Genomic DNA, 21,116 nt, shown 5'->3' with positions numbered 1-21,116 from the left:
TCTGTCGCAGCTTGCTTTGTTGTTGCATTCACATTTCACATTTAAATCCTGTTGTTATTGGATTTATTGATAATTCTAAACAAAGTGACGGTATTTTTATCATCATCTTTTTCTCTCCTTTCCCTCTCCCCCATCACAGTCTTTCTTCTTGACTGGAGATTAATGTTTAAAACATTCTGTTATGTATTTAAATGTTCATTAACACAGATTTTTATGAATGAAGATCTATAGTCTCAGAGCCATTGCAATATGCAATTTGTTTGTGATTTTAAGGGCTTCATGTTAAATCTGAATTGATGCTAGACCAACACTTTCCAGGAAATCTGCTTCATCTGAATAGTTAAATCAGTATTTTATCATGTTAGCCAATTCAGTTGGGCTGGACTTCTTCAACTAGAGATTTTTCTTTTCCCCTTTGCTCTGATTGCTGTATTCTTGAATTTTATTCTCCTCTATGGAGGGAATTATATTCAGATCTAAAAGAACCTATGAGCAAGAGCACCTTTTTGCTGCTCTTGCTCATAATTTTGAGAGTCTGGGATTCATTGGACTGAAACTGAGACACTTTGAATGTAATTTGAATATTACATTCAACTGAAAGCAGCTGCTTATATTTTGGTGCTTCCTTTTGGTCAGCTTGTTTGGACATCTTCAGACAAACGCAAAGAGCCTCTGCGAGGAGGATATACACAACTAAACAGTGTAAAGCAGTTTTTCACAGGCTAGCACACACAGAAGATAGGTAGGAGTCAACAAGTACTGGGCTAAGCACTTGCATACTTACCACCCTGATGGATGAGGCATCCAAAGAGCTGCAGTTGCCCAGGCTGGTGTCAGCTAGGAGTAAATATTATTTTGGTAAAATGGATTGCTTGAGACAAAGGAATCCTTTGTTTTGAGGATTTGTATGGCATAAAGGAGGGGAGGAATGGTCATCTCAGAAAAATGCATGTCAAAATCTTATGTGGTAAACTGTAAACTCTTGTAAATTTGTAGTTTATGCATTACCTTTTTATTTGACTTGTCCAAAGGCTTTACAGACATGATCAGTCTCTGCATTCTGTAAATCATAATGACTATATAAGAAAAATGATACAAAATTATTTTCTCAGTGAAATCATCATGGATTTCTTACTATTTGCTGCTAAAATGAGTACAAGTATTTCTATCTCCACAAATAATTTTCCAACACCGACATCCAGTTGTATATTTTGCTCCTCAGTGGTTGAGCTATTCTCAAATCTAGTCTATATGTTGCTAATTAAAAATAAATAAGGCAGAGCATTTTTATCTGTCAGAAGCTTAGCTAGAGTAAGTTAATATAGACAATTGCATGCCATCTACCTGGAAGGAGCATATGGGAAAGTATATATGCTTGTTTTCTACCTCTTGCATTTTGGTTTGTGGTATAGTTGCTCTTGTTTCCTTATCTAACACAGAAGCTGAAGTATCATCAAGCTTCTATTGTTGCTAATTATCGATTTGCAATATTTGATATATGTTAAATCCATATATGTAAATTGGTTAATTGCTGGATGTCACTTGCAGAAGTGGGTAGGAATACTGTTGTAATAAGACTGTGTCATTGTTACTGAGCATTTAAAGTTGTATAGGTAATAAGATTAAAAAAAAACCCAAAGATCAAAACACAGTTTGGGGTACAAAAATTATTCTGAACATTTAGATCGCTGTAAATGACAGCTCCAAGACACTGGAGCTTCCAGTGTTTTCTAATTTAAATTAATAAAGTATTTGGACACCAGTAAAACATTAAGGAATTCCAATTAGAGCAAACTACAAGGTTTGTCTCTCTTTTGGGCTTCTACCAGTGCTGCCTCCTGGTTTACAATGTCAAACTGCACTGTTGCCTCATAAGAAGTCCACAAATCAGCAAAGAAAAATTGCTGGTTTGCTTTTTTGCATCCTACAGTTCAATGCTTTGCCAGATACTCCTACTGCTTGTTCCCTTCTTCCCAGCCCATGCTCCCAAATTATCTCAGTCCCCTTTTTTCCACTCCCTTGCCCTACATAGCAGGTAGGATAGGACAAAAGTCACTGGCATGTATAATTTGCTTCTTTTAAGCCCAGTAAACTGATTAGCTAAGGAATGATCTTCTCTGCTGCAGAAATATTATTCAGGGGTGAAAAGTGAAATTCTGGCTTGGAGGCTTTTCTTACTTCTTTTTTCTATTTTCCATTTCTGTATTCTTGACTGCATTTGTTGTCACTTTTCCCTTCTTTCTGGCCAGATTTTCCACTCAGTTTACTATTCAACATATTTTCCTTTTTTATTAATCTTTGTACAAATAATTCTCAAAAACTATTTCATCTTTTTTTTTTCCCCTTTTTTTTAAACATCGATTACAGCTTCTAGACTCTATCATTCACCCATGTTCTAGGGTTTCTTTGACCTTTCCCTCACTTGCCATTCCCTGTCCTTCTTTCCCTAACATTTCAGAGTGTATTCCTCTCCACTCGCCTGCTATTTTATGTTTTTTCTCATTCCTCTGGTTTTTTCTGTCCTTTCACTTCCCCCTATTTTTCCCCCTTATATTAATCATCTTTCGATAGCTATGTCCTTGCTACTGTTTTCTTCTTCTGCCTGTCCATCTTCCTTCTCATTCAGGCTTCTTGTCTTGATCTGGGAATTAAAATCTGTGTCCCTGTGGAGAAAGCCCACCATCATAATTTGCCCATTCCTCTTCAGTGTCCTGCCTTGGGGTCATACAAGCGTGTGCTCTGGAGAATGCTCTGGTCTCTTCCTCCTCCCTTGGCATTTTACTACAGTATCAGGAGTGAAAGGGCCAAACCTTTTAAATTGCTGAGCTGGGATAGCTATCTCTGGAGAAGAGATGCAGAAGAGAAACAGGATGTTGTTAGGGTGATGAGAGGAGCTCTTTGCAGGTTGCCAGTTGGGTTTACGTACAAACAATTTTAGTAATTGCATGAGACCCTGTGGGGAATTATCTTCATCCTGTACTGTATGAGTTAATTGTAGTAATTGCAGAGTATATTGAGTCCAGGCTTTGCGCATCAGTGGCTCCATGCGCTGCAGCAGATAACCTGCAGTAATGGGCTGCTGGAGCAGATTGCAGCTTTTATCTCCCTTGCCTGTTCTGCTGTGTGCTGTGCTGGGGTCTGCTTCTTCAGGTGATGGTATGGGATATGCAGGTGACACTTCAGAACCGGGCTGCAGGATGAAAGACATGGGATGAAAGGAGTTGTGTCTGTCCTCAGTACACTGTGGATTAGGGAACATCCCATAAAGTTGAGGTGATGCTCAGCTTTTTAGGTGAGGGGACCCATGCCTATGCTTTTCTGCCGATCACTAGGGCACCCTGTTTGTTTGACACAAGAATGAGAACTGAAGAAGGCCCCCCTGCCGGGAAGCTGTGCTGTCCCTCTATCTGTCTGCCTATCCCATAGCATGGACTTCCCCCTGCAGAGGTCTGAAGATGATCTCAGTTGTGACCGCAGTCACAGCTTTCTGCTTGTTTTGCTCATAACCAACCTTGGTGTCCTTACAGGCCATGGTATCTGCTCATGCGGCCGATGCATTTGCCAGGACGGGTGGTTTGGAAAGTTGTGCCAGCATTCAAGGAAGTGCAACATGACGGAGGAGGAGAGCAGAAGTCTCTGCGAGTCAGCGGATGGCATATTATGCTCAGGGAAGGGTAAGAACTGGCAGCTGAGCTACCCAATGTCAGTGCCCACAGGAGGAACACGATCATGTTCTCGACGACTAACGTGCATGGCAGTGGGCTGTTGTTTAGTAACCCTTTCTTTCAAAGGCACCTATTATTAAAAGGATGTTATATTTGGCTCCGTAATGCACCTACGTCCATTTTGTCAAACACCCACCACAGCCGTACATGTTTAGCAGCGTCGCTTTCCTATGCAATTTGTTACTAGCATATAATTTCCTGTATGTGTTTATCTGATGGTCTGTGTTGAACAGCTGTACATTATAAACTAACCATTAGCGCTCCATCCAGTTTGAGGAACAGGGCCACTACCTGCAGTAACACTGCAGTGGCCAAGATGGCAAATGCAATATCTCAGGCAACAGTAAGTGGAGGATGGTGTTTAACAGCAACATTTGTTATAGTTAAGGACCTCCCTCCCCAATACGGCAGCAAAGGAAAGGTAGACATCTGCAGCCCCCATAAGAGTTCCACAAACTCATTTACTAATTTTTATTCAGGTAGTTGCATCACCTTCAGTCCAGCTATAAAAAATTGCCACAGGTAGGAATAAAATTTAGAAAATCTTGATAATTATCTGAAATCATTCTCTGAGGTTCCTACCTTGCAGACTTTCAGGCTAGGAAATTGCATTACTGGAAAGAGGGCTTTTTAGCTACCCCATAGTGAAAACTGCCTATTTTTGTTTAGAATATGTCTGAAAGAGACTAGACAAAAAACGGGTGGTGGGACTGGCTGGAGGCTAGAATGCACTCACTCCAGACTGGATGTGCCTTTTCCTCTGTTTGTGTATCCCTTGCGTAGACAGGGAAGAAACCTGCTAGCTGGAAAAAACAGGAGCCTTCTACATCAGGCAGATTTCCAGTTGTCCCTTTGGTAACTTTTATTTCAGTGCAAAGGAAATTTTAAATAGGGTTTCCAGCCTGGCCTTCTTCCATCTGTATTATCACTTATCAGAATTCTTCCCCACTGCATCATTTTATTTTGTTTTTTTATCCCTCCCCACCCCATTGTCGCAATGTCATAGAAAATGAGGAAGTTGTACTGTTTCTCTATTGTCTCCAGAAGATGTGGCTATCTTTAAATTAGTGTATGGGTAAGAGGATGCTGAGTTACTGGAGAAATGGTGTTACTCTGTTTTACTGCAGAAGTTACCTTTTCTTCTCTTAGCCCTGGTCTCCCTGTGATTTTTTTTATATAAACCATGAAGGTGAGCGAATATGCTTAAAATCAATAAAATGCACTATATAAGATTCTGAATAAATATAAACATGAAAAATTATGTTGACTTTTAAAATATTTGTATAATCTGCTACCTTTTTGTAAGGATGGCTGAGAGCTATGTATTCCAGCCTGTGGGTCTTACTCTGAGAACAATTAGCTCTGAGCACGTATATGAAGGCTAAAATTTACTTTGAGGCTTTGGGAGCAGATAATCTGGAAGGAATTTGCAGAGACATTGAGGATTTTTTTTCCCTCTGTTGGCTATACTGCCTGGGGAGTGGTTTGGGATCTGGTCACCGACTTTTAAGACTTTTAAACATCTCCAAAGGCCCAGTTTTTCTAAGGTAGTAGCGAACTGGTGAACAGCGTTTACTTTTTATGGCAATTACAAACCTGACCCTAAATCCATATTCAGCAAAACTGGTGATTTTTTTTTTAAAGTTTCTTGGGCCTCCAAGCACATGTGACAGAAGGTTGCCCTGAGGACAGTCAATATAACAAAGCTGTGTCAAATTAGATGCTATAGCAGCTTTATTGTGGGAACAGGTGGTCATATGTGTAACTTCTGGTCCCAGAAGAGAAATACCTATATAAGATAACTTCCAGAAGTGTGTGGCCAGTGAACATCCAAGGAGGTTACTATCTCCTGCCTCTTCTCTGAGCAGGATGGGGATCACAGGCAAAGACAGTCTAATCACTTGTAACTTTTGTTTCTACGTTTAGACTTCCTTTTTTTTTTTTTTTGCCTTTTTTCTCTTTTCTTTTTCCTTTTTTCTTTTTTTCCCTTTTCTTTTTCTTTTTTCTTTTTTTTTTCTTTTTTTTTTTCTTTTTTTTTTTAGGCAAATCTATTCTTGATGCTTAAATATGTATCTAGAAGTCATGTCTTACTGGGTACCCATACTTTAAAATGATGTTCATAGGAAGTGTGACCGGCACTATCCAGAGGCTAAAATGATAAATTGTTCTTTCTGTTTCATTACATAGATCAATAAGTAAGCATTACTGGTCATATAAAAGGGAATTTCAAACCCGTGCACCAATGGTGGTTATTCCATCCTTGCTGGAAACCTAGCCAAGATATGCAAATGTTATAATGGATTGAGGGAGCTTGAGTTTCTGTATGTAGGATTTAATAGACTCTAAGGAGTCCCATTTTTTCAGCAGGTAACTGCTGAACACTTTCAGAAAATTACAGTCTGTTAATATAAGCAAAGTTGGACATCCACATTCCTAGGTTGTTTTCAAAATCTTGGCTCGCTGACTATGCCACCTGTAGTAAAAGCTCTTCCCAAGGAAAACAGCAACACCCACCACGCTGCTGCTTCCCTGGCAGAAACGTAGGGCTGCAGATGGCTACTGTAACGGTGCAGGACGTGGGCTAGGTAATGAGCCAAATCCCATCCGAGAGGATCTGGCTGGGATCCCAGGGAACACCCCGCAACTCATTAGACTCATTTTAATTAAACTGAGGAGCCTCCCAGAGCAGCATGCTCTCTTCAGGGAAAAGACTCGATACATTCATTCTCCCTAACAGATTTTATATTATGGAGCCTGATCTTCTTTGGTTGACTTGGTGTTAAATTTGCTCTTAGTTTTAAACATCATGGGCATCCCTCAGTAGCAGCATCAGTGCCTGCTTATGCAGAATCACTTCAGGTTTCTTAGAATGTCATGCTTTTATTAACTGCTTTAATTTCACTAAAATTCTGATACTATTCATCATTATTTTCAGCTGTCAGTACCTTGCAGTTTGTATAAACAGAGACATGCAGTTTAAATTACCCTCAAGTATGTCTTAGTGTATCTCTTCTACAGCAACCATGCAATATGTATGCTATCCTCCACTGCCTCTTTATACAACGGCATTTTTTATCCTTGTAGGGAATGTCAGTATTTCCTGTGCCTATGGCTCAGTAAGCAATACTCAGAAATCATGGAAAAAGTAGCTGCTTAACTAAATACTCCCATCTCCAAATGTTCCATAGGTCTTCCTGTATATATTTACGTGTTCCATATGTTACAAGTTAAAACAGCATTTCTCTAAAATTAGGCAATGAGTTAACTTTTGCCAGCTTACAATAAACACTAAATTGCTTACATTTTTAATTAAAAAATCAGATATTCTGCTGAGACTGTTCTGAAGTTTTAAAGAATTAAGTTTCACTGATCAGAGCCGCTTCAGTATTTACAGGAAAAACCTAGGGAAAATTGGTTGATATCGACAGATCCACATTTTTTTAAAAAAATGTGTATTTGGGTTTTTACTATGGATTTTATACAGAGGACACTGAAAAGAATGGAAAGATGGAAAAAGCATCATTTTATACACTTTGGCTCTGGCCCTGTTAAGTAATGCATGAATTCCATTTAGGTTATATTCTGACATAACCAAGCTTCCTTCTATATATTTTCTTTAATATTGCATTAAACACATTGGTGACGTTGTACTGGACTCATTCTGGAAATAATGCAAGAGAGTAGGATTTTCAACAGCACCTAACAACTCATTTATAAGCACATTCTGTTAAAGGCTGACAGCTGCTTTGGTGACTTTTTTTAACTCTGCCTCCCATAATTGAAAACTATGTGTGTATTCTTTGTTATAATTTATTTGGGTTTGAGATTTTCATATTGATTTATGCTGTAACCAGTTCTTAGGGCTAGGTCCACAAAAGGATTTTTGCTCAGCACTTACTAAGCATCTCACCTTGGCGTTTAAGTGTCTGAACTCTGTATAGGGTCAGGCAGCTGAGGATGGGCTCTGTAAAAGCCAACTCCCTTCAGCCAGGTGTTGGAATCAGCCAGGAGGAATTCCTGTCTCCTCGTGGCGTTTCTAGTTGCAGAAAAGCCTCTCACACCGTTTTCAGGCTACAGGCTTCCTGACACGCAATTCCCTGCAGGCAACTGTCCCTTTCCAGGATTCAGAGCCATGAACCTTCTCCAGAAGGTAGGGATGTCTCCAAATCTTCCCTTAAAGGGAGGTTTCTGGTGCTCAGTGGGTTATGGCATCACCCGAATGTCACCATGAGGTCCCTCCTTTGGCTGTGGGGGTGCAACCCGACATCCTGGAGGAGGAGGAGAGCTGCGTGTCCCAGCACGGGCCATGGGGGACTCTGCAGGAACGAGCAAACTACTGAGCCGCCGTTATGTGCACAAACTCTTTCTGACCCAACACAAAACATTTAGTAATTCTGTGGGACGTGGAGCAGCTTCATTTGTGGTGATGAGGATTTTAAGGGTTTAAATGTTAGTCTTGGGCACCTCTGGTCTTTTGTGGGCTTTAGATGAGGAGGGCCATTTTCTTCCTGGGTGTGATTTTATTGCCTTCAGGAACAGTGGGTCAGGGACAGTTTGAGCTTTTCTAGTGAAAAAAAACCACCAAAGAACAATTACTGGGAAGAGTAGCCCTGATTGTAGGTCTCTGAAACCAAAGGAAAGCTTCAAAATGTGAGTCCTGATTAAGTGAAATAGCAGAATCAAAGCATTAGTAGTAACGTCCCACCATACTCTAGCTCATGCCGAAAGAATCCTTTTATTCAAAAAGCTTTTAGCTTGATTTTCTTTTATGCAATAGCTCCTTAGGCTGCAATTTAGTGCATACGCGCACGTGTGTGTGTGTGTGCACCTGTGTGTCTGGGGATGTTATTTTCTCATCTGAAAATGCAGTGCTCTTTGACTGGGAGTAATAATTTTTGTGATTTCAGGTTCCTGCCACTGTGGAAAGTGCATCTGTTCACCACAGGAATGGTACATTTCGGGCGATCTCTGTGAATGCGATGACAGAGACTGTGACAAACACGATGGTCTCATTTGCACAGGTGCAGTACAGGCTAACGCTTCATTGCTTTAAGAAACCAACTGTGTTGATGGGAATTATGTTAGACAAAGCCCAGCTTCTTCTTTCTCCACTGACGGAGGAAGTGCATTTGCTGGTTATTCAAACCTGATATAATTATTTCTTTGTGCAGCATGATAATCAACTTAAGGTTTCAAAACAACAGTTGAAAGCCTGCGTATGAATTTAAATAAGTAAGCCAGCTATGAAATCCATCAACAGTTTTTACTGTAATTAATAGGCTGCAAGTCACTGCTTTTTGGCAAAGGATGTACGGTGTCAGCATTGTGATCATGAGATTTCTTTAATTTTTGTTCTCTTTCTGGCCTTTCTATGTGTATAATGAATTTAAGTCAGACAAAATTCACTTGTCTGATGATCTTTAGTAGGTGAGAGGCATAGTTGTGCTTCCTGGCAATCAGACGATTCTTGGTGGGAGGCTGAAATACCTGACAGTTTTTCTTATGATGTGATGGCTAGTGATTAAAGTGGCTTCACCTTAACGTTGTCTGAGAGCTCAGGTGGCAGATGCAGCTAGAAACAGGCAGGCTGCCAACAAACCCTCATGACAAATCTGGCGACAAGAAGCAACATGGGAATTGCTAAATTAACTTACTGGCTGCTTCCTGTTACAAATCTTAATTTTAGAAAATCTTTGCTGAGCAATTATTAGATGTGGAGGAAATCTGCAAGGCGATTAGAGTGAGAGTGGGAGGGCTGACACTAGTAAATTGTGTCTTCCAGCTAGCCCTATTAGCAAGGGTCTTTTTCTGGGGGCAAGTAGTCAGTATAGAGGCAACGGGAGCCTTCTCTTCAGCTGCAGAGGCTATTCACGGATCTTTATGAAATCAGTAGGAAGAGGAGCTCACATTGGAAACCCAAGCTGTAAAGGTCTCAAGCTGAGCATCCAGGAGTCATGGAAAATAAATACTGAAATAAAATGAAATACGGGTTTCAGTACTTAATGTTTCCCTGCTGCAAAATAGGGCCAAAACATTTTTCGTCTAATAGAGAGTTTGAGATATTATTTATTTGAATAGCACTTCCGAGAATTTAGGTTTAAAGTTTTTCACGTTCAAAGCGATGTTTTTATTGCTATTCTGTTTGTAACTTTTAGTGTCTTTTTCTTTCTGCATAATAGTTAAAAGTAATCTTGTTTTGCCTTGTACCTGGAGGGACAGTGTGAACACTGAGCCTCAACACCTGGGTACAAAAAGTGGTGGCATAATTACAATATTTTCAGTTCTGCTGATGATAGAATTATTGAGAGAATGCTATTAATGCTTTCCAAGTGTAGGTTTGTGGTGGCTTCTTAATGCAATGGTACAGTAACTACTTCCTTCCAAAGAAGAAAAAGGGGTGGGGGGAACAATAAAGGAACAATGCAACTACTTTAGCATGGCTTTTAACTTCCCATAAAACACATTTTAATGTAGTATGTTTCAATTATGATAATTGCCCTTTATTCGTTCTGTTCTAGGCAACGGTGTTTGTAGCTGTGGAAACTGTGAGTGCTGGGAAGGATGGAATGGCAATGCTTGTGAAATCTGGCTGGGGAGAGAATATCCTTAACAAAGGACATCAAAGACTGAGGAGGTTTTTTGTTTGTTTTTCTTTAAGCTGCTAGACCGTTTAATTTCAGAAGTACTCAGTATGTGGGTGTGCATGCACACACACACACGGGTGTAAATACTTTAGAACACTCATTTGAGGGCCTGCTCCTTAAAAAAATGCATGACAAAACAAAAAGAAAAAAATTAAAAATGCCTTGGGAGCAGGACAGTCCAAGCTCTAAAAGGTGAAGTCATAAAATACTGGCCCTGTGGAACTTCTCCAGAGTTTTTTGGTAAATTTGATGGGACTGAGATTACACCCATAATGGCTGTTCCTTCAGCAACCTTTGGAAAAGGTGTAAGAAAGCCTTTTTTTTTTTTTTTTTTAACATTATTTACTTGGTTGTCACGTCTCCGTATCAGTGTGCAGCAATACTCCTGCAGAAGAGTAGCACTAACCGAACATTTGTCAAATAATTAATTTGATTAATTTTATGGTGTTTGACAAATACATTGGTGCTTTTTTTCTTTCAACAATCCTGATTATGCACCAGCTCATAAATTGAGAGAAGCTGTAAAGCAGCTTATCAAAATATCAATGATTTTTTATTTGGTCAAAGAATTGTATTTGTATAACTGAGGTCCAATTACCTGACAACCATAGACTGAAGACCCAAAATGTTTGAACAGACCCTTTTCCACAAAAGAACTTCTTTGTTTCTGTGGTTAATGTGTCAGAGAGTTGGTTATCTATCTAGTCTACATACTACGATACTTTCAAATACATAACCTATAGGAGTATAAGGAATGAAACTAATTAAGATATAAATGTATGATTACCTATTCTGAATATGTATCCTGCAACTCATATGTACTTTTATCATACTGTTCTATGTATGTACGGTTGCCTAGTCCTCTTAAAAGTAAAGCAAATGAAAATTTGTTATACTAATAACTTTTAGGATGACAATTCTCTATGCTATTAGAAATCACTGTTTGGAACAGATTGCACTGTCACACGTTGTATTCATTGAATTTAACTGCTTTTATAGAAGTGTGGAGCCTGAAGGTCAACTGACTTGAAAAATCAGCTATGCTATGCAGTAGCCTGGTCTCAGCCAAAGATGTTCAGACAATGGCAACAAAGTAATTAAAGTTTTAATACAGTAAATACAAACAAAGCAGTGGTATGAACAAAAATTTTATTTTTATTTTCCAATGGTGAAATGCTGCTCAGTGTGAAATTCACATTGAGTTATGAATGATGCACAACTATTGGGACTTCCCTAACTTATTTACATGTAAGTCTCTTATTTTTTTTTGTACATGTAGATTTGGCAGCCCTTTAATTCTTTCGAGCAAAAAAAAGATACATACATTTTTGTTTCAAAAGTGTTTACATTTTGTGAAACCACGATTGAGCAAGAAATTGCTTAAATGGCTGGAAAATATTTCTTTTTAATACCAAACTGTAACATTGTGGTTTAGGTGCCAAGGTCCTGATTTTTGAAGAAGTACATGACTCAGAAGTAAGGGAACTATATATCAACCAAAAAAGGTATTTCCATTATTAGTCTAGAAATTAGTTTTCTTTTAGAAAGGATAATTTTGAAATAGGAAAATACAATGGTACAGGACATGTAATAGAATGCAAAAAATTTGAATGAATTTATTTAATCACTTTTATTATTACCCCTTCCCATGTAGCTTGCTCTTTCTCTTACCCATTTTTTTTCCTTAACCTGGATTCTTTCTTTCTAAAAATGAAGCTTGTGAAACCTGTGTTCTCAGGGAGTGTAATCACCAAACGTCCATGCATAACTTCTATAGAAGTTATGCAGATAAATACAGACATACATCCCAAAGCTGCTAGCTGCTCTCTTTTTAGATAACCAAAATACCAGGCAGAGTTCTAAAATGTATTGATACAGTATAAGGAATCTTCAAAGTAAAATTCATCTTGAAAATTATAGTTTATATTTTATACTTATAAATCTTAAACTCTGTAGAGCTTAACAGGAATATTTTCTTAAATTTTAACATATATGCATTTTGTCAACCCTGGTGTCTGGAGAGCACAGATTGTTGGTTTTGCTTATATTTATGAATACCACTGACCTACATCATCTTAAAACACCTTAGTGTTTTTTCGCATATACAGTCGTCTGCTGAATCAGAGTGTAAACAATGAAAGATACAAAGGTTTCCTTGATTTCCTTCCATTTCTATTTAGTACCATAACATGAAAATACTAGATAATCAAAACTCTTATCTAGGTTCAGTAGATGCTTTTGACTTATTTCCTGGCATGATAAGCAGATTTATATATCCTGTAGATCAGCCGTGGTATTTCAGGTAGTCTTACTCAAAGAGAAAAGAACAATTCTTTAGAGGGTTGCAATGTCATATTTGATGCATTTTACTTTGTAATTTGCTTTAATTTTAAATTTATATACTTATAAGAGTGTAAGATGATTCTGATTTCTAGTTAGAATTTTTTTTAGAAAACCAATCAACTCCAACATTTTGGCTACTGGATGGGTTACATAGCCATAGCATTTCAAAAAGTGTTATCCAAGTTGTATGTTAAGGTACATATGGAAAAATATTAGAATATTCTAAAAGACAGCTACTGTCAGTGGTTCATTAAAATGTAAATTATCAAACAGAATGGTGCTATCGCTATAAACCTTAAAGCATTAACTAAGACTACTAAAATATAATGTATACATAAATTCCTTTCCAATTTTTATTCTGTTTCTTATAATGTTGCTTGAACATCCCCCCCCATGCTTCATGCTGAGGTAACTGGTGATGTAACTCCCAGCAGTTCTGTTTTGTGGCTCATTTCCTCACTAGAAAAATGAGATTGGAAGGAATAAGATCATTATTCCACATATGTGAAAATAATAGCTGTATTAATAAATTGTGAATTTTACACCTCATTCCCTGTGATGGGAATTCCAGATATACATAAACTGTAAAAGCAGGAAGAGGTGTAAGGGTGTGAAACATACTGCTTGATTCTTCATACCTAGTGACTGTAAAAACTTGCTTCCAAGCCTGTGGCAAAAGGCATTTCTAGGTGGCAAAACCAAATTGGATAAATGGGGATTTTGTACTGGCTAGATTGATAAACCTTATAAACAAAAGATACTATAACCTTGCTTTCTTCTTATGAGAGAAATAACACAATCCAGAAGTGTGCCAAACGCTTCTACAATAGACTTGGAGGATTATGCCTATTGTATATAACATATCTGTAATATCACCTATAAAACAGCTGTGGATTGATTTGCTTCGTAAATTATTAACCTACTTGTAATCCTTTTTTTTCCCTGGCCATACGCTCTTTTAGAAACACGCAGATGAACATTTAATCAGGTACCTGCTCTGACACTTCTGATGCAGTGCCCTTGCTTCTTTACTGAATGACATCTCACTCTGTAGCTAAATGATACAGCTAGATGATACTGGGATGAAGAAAGCTAAGCTGAATATTTCTGTGACTAGGTAACAGAACAAAAATTTTATTATATCTTTAAAAATAAGTCATTTGCATTAGTTATCACAGAAAACCTCCTGTTATTAGATACTTTAAAATGCATTGCACGGAATATGAAATTATCTGAAGGGGCATTTAAAAGAAAGATAACCTCCTTCCTTATTCTAATTTTACTTGCATTCCCATTTGAATGGAGGTGATAATTTCTTCTTTATACCAATAAACAGATGGATCAGCAAGACACACTTTTAAGGCATGGACTAAACTCCCTGCCTTCATACCTCATTGCTTACAGTGGTTTCAAACCAAGAGAAAAAGTTTAAAAAAAAAAAAAAAAAGTCAGAGTTCTTAGTGTTGTTTCAGGTACATACCATAGTCAAAGTGAATCGCTTTATATTTTGGGGGGGAGGGGGCTTGTTAAGAACCAGCCTGACTCTACACAAGTTGGAAGTTTATGAAAATGACACTATATTAAAAAATTATTTGAGAGTGGCTAAACACCCCAGCAAATTAAGCAAAAGCTGTGTTATGTGAACTACAAAGCATTTAAAAGCTATAGACACCTTTCTATAGGCTCTATCATGTGAGCAATCTCAAAAGGATTCTTGTGTATTTATAAAATTTTTGAAGTACAACAAAACGGTGCTTTGTTGAAGTAGTTCCTATCTACTTAAAACTGGATTTCTAAAACTGTGCAGGTGTGACTGATTTTGTCAAATAGAACTGTAGCTGAAATACAGATTAAAAAAAAAAAAAGACAGAGATAGTGACTATGTGCAGTGTTAACATACAAAATGGTAAGATGATTGCTGTGCAAACAGTCTCTCAGAGATTAGATAAAACCCAGAAGAAGAACAAAATACAAAGCAAGCATGCAAAAGATCTGGAACGCTGCAGATTCACAGACAGCTGGACATGTAAGTACAAAAACCCCAATCTGTAAATACAAATTGATTCCATCAGGTTTACTATACAGTACTTTAGTAGTAACAGACAGTTGAAAACAGCTTTCACTTAACAGCAAAATCAATTTTAGAGGGAAGAAAATGGTGAAGTCTCATCCTGGAGAACAGCAAGAAAGAGAGGTATTATATTAAGGAGCTAAAATTTTCTTTGGCATGGTAAAAGGGGAGAACTGAGTTTGCCAACCTATTTACATGAAGTTTCACCATCCTGTGGCCAGTGCACTGATGTTTTGCACAGTCTACTTCTTTCATAAAACTTTTTTGTTGTTTTCTGGTATGCCTTCATATAAATGTTTTATTCATCATGTTGAATCTGTGTATACAACAAATAAGAATAAACACAAACTGTACTATGCAGACAAACTCTTTGCATATATGGATGTAAATTTAGTAATACAGACCAACAGTTCTTTGACAGACACAACCTACTACATGCAGTTCATCCTTGCCATCCTCTTCCCATGCAACAGGTGAGACAAGACAAAATCAAAGGGAGGAAAAAACCACAAAGACCTCTTGGCTATGTTTAAACATGTTGTAGAAAAAATATTTTGTAGGACATCTATTCATTGGATTAAACACACATATAGATTTTGCTCATAGAAACAAAAACGGAAAATGATTTAAAAAAAATGCTGCATTTCCAGTATGTACTAACTGCTTACAAAAATGAAATCTGGCCTTAATTATAGCCCCCCAACCTGGTTCACAGATCAAAGTTCCTCAGGGTCAAAAGTTTAATGTTGAAAACAATACTTATGTAGCATCAGGCCATGAACCAGAACCTCCTTTGTGGCTCAGCCAGGTCTCCAACCCTGTCTCTCCCCAGGCTCTTACACTGGGAGAGTAAAAAGCTGGCTGGGTGGGACATGAACGCATGTATTTCCTCTTCGTGAACTCTTACAAAATTCAGGTGAGAGAGAAAGAAAATGTAGACCTCAGCTGTATTATCTTACGCAAAATATTGTGAAGTGCTCCTCTGATAACTGTAGGAAAGCCTGGGGCCTCCTCTGGGACCCAGCAGACGAGAGTACAATTTCAAGGCTGCTGCCTCCCACGGGTCCCCCGGGGGCAGAGCAAGCCCCCCGCTCACCACGCGAGTTCCTTGGGTTTGGTTTTGTTTTCTCAGGGACGGTGCACAAATCCCACTGGACGAGATGGGACGAGAAGGTTACACCGAAGTTTTTAATGAAGTGTTGTTTTCCCCACGCGCACGTATTTAGTGCTAGGAGGCAAGGGCACAGTCTAAGTCAAAGTTTCTTTGCATTTTTCTCACAGTATTAGAGTAGGTTTGTACTTTTTTTCTCTACATGGATAGTGGGCTTCATGCTTAACTCATTCCCTCCCTAGAAAGACCCAGCATCAAGTGTTAGCTTGCTGTTCTCATATTACACATATAAACAAGGAAGTCTGGCCTATAGGAAAAAAAAAAAAGTTTATCTAGAATTTAGCAGCTTTACAGGACTCTCCTTCAAGAGTGCACTAAATGTTGCTTATAAAAACAGAACACGTTTGAAAACTAGCATGAAGAGTTCATTCAGACTGAATCAGTTGTTCAGCTGAGCAGACAGGGAGTTTGAAATAACCAGCGGTCTCTGTCAGGGACTTCAGCACAAAGATATGATAAAACAATCTGTCAGAAATACAATGCTGAAAAAGGAATGGATGATTTCCTTGTTTTTGTCTTTAAATATCAAGGTAACAGCAAGAGGCCAACAGCATTGCCACACAGTTTTCCAGACTGAGGTACAGTTTGGTCCTTGTTCCCCTTTCGGAGAAACAAATACCTTCTTAAGCATACAGAGAGTGAGTACCCATATTTTTTGTCTTCTGACAGCCTGTGACTAAGTGTGCAACACTTCAGTGGCATCACTGTGGCATTCTCTAACTCTTTCCTCCTCGCCCCCCCAGCACTGGTTTAACTGTTCACAAGTGACAAACTCAAAGGATTGATGTTTCTGGTTATATGATCCAAGGCTTCAATTTTTATAGTGTTTTTGATTTCTTCTAGGATCATGTAGGAGAAAGTACAGTATACAGAGATCAAGGCAAGGCACCTTCAATCTAGCAATTTGGTGGGCATATTATCCTAGGAAGCTGGGTGGAGGTACGTACTGGGATATCAGTGAGATACATAGGAACGGACTTTGCATGCTTAGCTAAAAATAAAAATAAAGTTTTGTAATATGTCCAGTTTTAAAACTTTTTTTTTAAAACACCAGAAATATTAAACTATCATTTGTAACTACCCTTTGCATTGGTGCTGCAAAAAAGAACACAACAACATCCTTGCCCATGCTTTGCTAAGTAGGTCTGGGATTCAGCCAAAAATAACAATGGCATTAAGTTCAGTTCCTTAAAAACAGGAAAGGATTATATTTGAAATGGATTTAGGTAGCACAATTCTGGTTAGTCTTACTTATTTTTTTTTTATTGGTGGTGGTTGTTTTTCAAACAATGAAGATTTAGTAGATGAAAAATGAGCCTTAATTCAGGCCTACAAGGCCTACAAAATTCTTTGGACCCACTTTCCCAAAAATGAGTGGGTCTTGCTCGCTGGGCAAGGCAAATGTTACCATTACCAGTAAGCCTGTGATATGTATAAAACACACACACAAAAAGAAACTATAGGGGGATGCCAAACACTCATTTCAGAAAACTTCCTGTTGGTTGTGTTTGACACTCTTCCCTCCACTATAATGCCAACCTCAGAAGCACAGTATCTGTCACTAAAGAGTATTCACATTTAATCAATATTGTAAGCCAGAGACAACAATCCTATTCTTTATAGATATAATTTGTAATAATAGATTTTTGAAGGCTTCCTGATTCCCTGATTGCTTTCGAAACTAAGCCATCGGCAACACTTAAGTTATAGAGAAACACAATCCCTGCAAAAGGTCACAGACAGTGGAGCGAGCAGCCTTATAAAAAAGGGAAGAAGAGAAATCCATAATAGCACAGGTTTACAGCATCTAACTAGAAATTACTTGATTATTTGTGTGCTACAAAATAGAACTTAAACACATGGATTTTGCTGAAACTGGACTCAAAAAGGGATTATGGGCAATTGTCAGCAGGCAAGGTATCAAGTGTACTTGTGAAGTATGTCATTCACATGAAGTGTCACAGTCACAGAAAAGATATTAAAAAGGCATTCCAATATCTGGTAGGGCATTCCATGGTCTGAGTTTAGCTGGTTCATCCAGGTGTCTTCTTGTTGTGGGTGGAGCTACATGTTGAGATTTATCCACTTGCAACAACTCAGTTCAGAAACAGCAACGGGCAAGTCTGTGACTTGCCGCAAGCTGATCCACAGACACTGCAGAGGGGAAGTCTGGCAAGGATAAATCGCTCAACTGTACTCGGGACTCAGTAAGTCACAACACCTGTGAGGATCTGGCTATGTCGTCTTACTCTTGTTAACAACTGGTTTGCCGCCATTCATTATTGCAGATGCACTTGTGCTTTTACTTGGAGTTACCCCAGCCTTTGGCACTGTTTCTCCAATATCATGCAAAGATGGTTCTCGATACATGGCAACTGAGGGGAGAAAAGGAGAGACATTTTTAAGAATGTATCCTCTCATTTAAGAGCTCATCTCAGATAGGATTAATTTTCTACAATACTGATATTGTAATATAATCCACATTCGTCTTTCTTGCATGCAAGGGAAACTATTTACTTCGCCAGACACTTGTTTTGCATGACTGATAGCTTTGCTTGACCCTCCAAATTTCTCACTTCTTCTGTATCTATCTGACTTACTTAAAAACACAGTAGGAAACTGTATGCTTGCTTGTTTAATGGAAACTATAGAAGCCTTGGAAATGAAAAACTACAATTCTTCTTTGCATGAGGCAGACACGCAAAAATGTACATATATATACACACATGTATATATATACACACAACCCTTAAATAAATATCCTGCAAGTTTTTAGAAGTAAAATATGATAAGACAGATGGTGTTTAACAAATAGGATAATAAGATACAGTTGTCTAGACTTAAGTGTTCCTTTTTAGTCCTACATTGCAAGACTAGGCTTGGGTCCAGTTCTGCAAAGTTATTTGTACATCTGTCTCCCAAATCTGAGGAGGTTGGCCGTGCTCTCTTCAGGTGTGTGCTGAAGAAAAGTCCAGGGCAGTGCTGTGGAGAGTACACCAGAGGTTTGGGGTTTTTACTTCCTCCTTTCCAAAAATGTATGCAGTAGCCACTGATCTCTACTCAATGTAGAAGTGCAGAAAAATCCAAATTAAACTATTAACTGAACTCTTAGAGGAATTAAAAGTTTGCCCCGGGCTTCAGTCCCTATCTAACCACTTTAAATCCTTTGAGATTGATAATTTAATTTCATTTTCCATGTCACTGAATCAGGTAATATTTCCACTTATATCTAACTTCAGTAGCATTTATTTGTATCACAGCAATGTTAAAAGAGATGTCAAAGCAGTCAAAGGAATTAATCATCACACTATGATTTTGGGACTGGCTGTGTGCTGCCATAGAGAGCACAATCCCTTCATCCCTTGGCTAATTAGAGTAGGAGGCAGGAGCATCAAAAAGTACTGACCTTGATCTTCAATGGTGTGAAGTTTCATAATAAATATGAAGGGCCCCATAGCATCATTAACTAATCAAATACTTGTTCTAACATTTCCAATGACATAATCTAAATCCTTTTATGGCTATGAAAGTCTGAAATTAAACATCTTCTCTAGAGTACATAAGGCTGGTTATGATCTATGTCTTCAGAGTGCCCCCATAACTGTGTTTAGGGCACTTCTTTGCTGATTAATTAAAAGAGCTTGATGAAATAACACTGTGACCTACAAAAATATTAAGTTGAATAACATGAGATGGAACTATAAAGTAAGGATTTATATCGCGGAGCTGTCATATTTGATGACTCTCATGGGCAATGTAAAGCAAGTTATTTCTAAGCCTTGTCTAAGCTATTTTGATAAGAGTCTGACCATCCAAACATTAATGAAAAAAGTGATTTCTTTCCTAATCCATATGAATTGACGTTGCTTTTAAAAATGCACTGGCTTTCCCTCCCCACAATTCTTATAATTTAATATAAACGGTTTGACATATAAAGTGTCAATATTGTTAGGGCTCATGAAAATACTGTAAGCTTTTGCAAGATGAAGAAAGCACGAAGGCATCAACCTGGGTTCAAATATGAAGGATTATTCAAATTCTTCAGATTTCAAACATAGGATTATTCAGATTCTTTCCTTATGATGAAACTCTAAAGCATTTAACAAACTGATCCTTCAATCACAGATTTTAAATTAAAATGTTAAAAGAAATGGGACTGCTAACTAAAGGATTACTCAGGTATGTGTTTTCAGATGTTAGGTCATGAGATAATTTTCAGAATGACTGAGGCTATGTGTAGCAATAATATCAATGAAATTTGGAGTGCCGCCAGGACAAGAAGCAAAAAGCAGCATAGGTTTATAAAGGCCTGCAGAATACATAGGATAACCCAAAAGTTCCAAGAGATAAATTAATGTATTTTTCAGAGAATGTGTGACATCATTTTAGTGTGTTAGTATGACTTTTTGTTAGTATGACTTTCATTTGCTTCTATCTTGGTTTACAGGCCAACTTACACAAGTTATGTGCATTACATCAACTGGCCAAGTAATACAGTATGATTTATTTTATGAAGACACCTTTGGGTTTTGTATTAGAAAGCTTTTACTTTGAAATGCTGACATTTCATCCATTCCCTTTATAACTCCAAATTATCCTACAATATCCATTATTTCATTCTGCTTAATGAAAGGACTATTTTCTCACTGCAAGACTCACAACAGCTTATGTCCCTATCGAAAGAATATTTTAAAACCAGCACAATGCCCTTCCACAAAAGATTTCTTTTCTTGCAAAATGACCTCTCAATCCCTGGGAAAAATGTGCTTACATATGCCCTTTCTAGCATCACTATGCTGAAGCACAAAACCGCTCCATGAATCCTGGGGACTGTCATTTGGAATGGCCCCTGTGCAGGGCACGCACATTGACAACGGGTATTTTAGAAACCAGTCCTTCTTCTTCTTGTGACATTTATAGGGGGATCTGCCAGCAATGGACTGAGCCTCACCTTCCAATGGCTTGGGTAGAAAATGAGCTGCTGGTTTTGTTTTCTTCACTCTGTTTCCTTTCATGACCTGCCCTTCTTTGTTCAGCCCCAAGAACCAGGCCCTCCCGGACTCCTGTTGTCTGTAGAGCATGGATGAGTAGATTACATAATAATTTTCAAAAACAGACTCCTTGAATTTGCACTCTGGCGTAAAAAGTTCCTGTGGGAGGAA

General features: G+C 38.2%; 2 protein-coding genes across 6 annotated transcripts in view; one reads left to right on the top strand and one right to left on the bottom strand.

Annotated features, from left to right (window-relative positions):
• The window catches only part of ITGBL1 (integrin subunit beta like 1), a 142,533-nt gene extending 130,386 nt beyond the window's left edge, over positions 1 to 12,147 (top strand). The window contains exons 9-11 of the mRNA XM_075045897.1: positions 3,528 to 3,674; positions 8,633 to 8,746; positions 10,244 to 12,147. Of these exons, the coding sequence (XP_074901998.1) occupies positions 3,528 to 3,674; positions 8,633 to 8,746; positions 10,244 to 10,335 (353 nt within the window). The 3' untranslated portion in view covers positions 10,336 to 12,147. The remainder of the gene's footprint in view (positions 1 to 3,527; positions 3,675 to 8,632; positions 8,747 to 10,243) is intronic.
• Positions 12,148 to 12,152: 5 nt separating this feature from the next.
• Positions 12,153 to 21,116, bottom strand: part of FGF14 (fibroblast growth factor 14) — a 247,702-nt gene continuing 238,738 nt past the window's right edge. For all 5 annotated transcript variants that reach the window (XM_075045898.1, XM_075045901.1, XM_075045902.1 and 2 more), the window contains 2 exons: positions 20,906 to 21,104; positions 12,153 to 18,329 (listed from right to left, as the gene is read on the bottom strand). In XM_075045898.1, coding sequence (XP_074901999.1) covers positions 18,190 to 18,329; positions 20,906 to 21,104 — 339 coding nt within the window. In that variant the 3' untranslated portion in view covers positions 12,153 to 18,189. The remainder of the gene's footprint in view (positions 18,330 to 20,905; positions 21,105 to 21,116) is intronic.

Source organism: Buteo buteo, chromosome 14 (genome assembly GCF_964188355.1).
Source record: "Buteo buteo chromosome 14, bButBut1.hap1.1, whole genome shotgun sequence".
NCBI lineage: Eukaryota > Metazoa > Chordata > Aves > Accipitriformes > Accipitridae > Buteo > Buteo buteo.
This window is presented reverse-complemented; position numbering and strand designations above follow the sequence as displayed.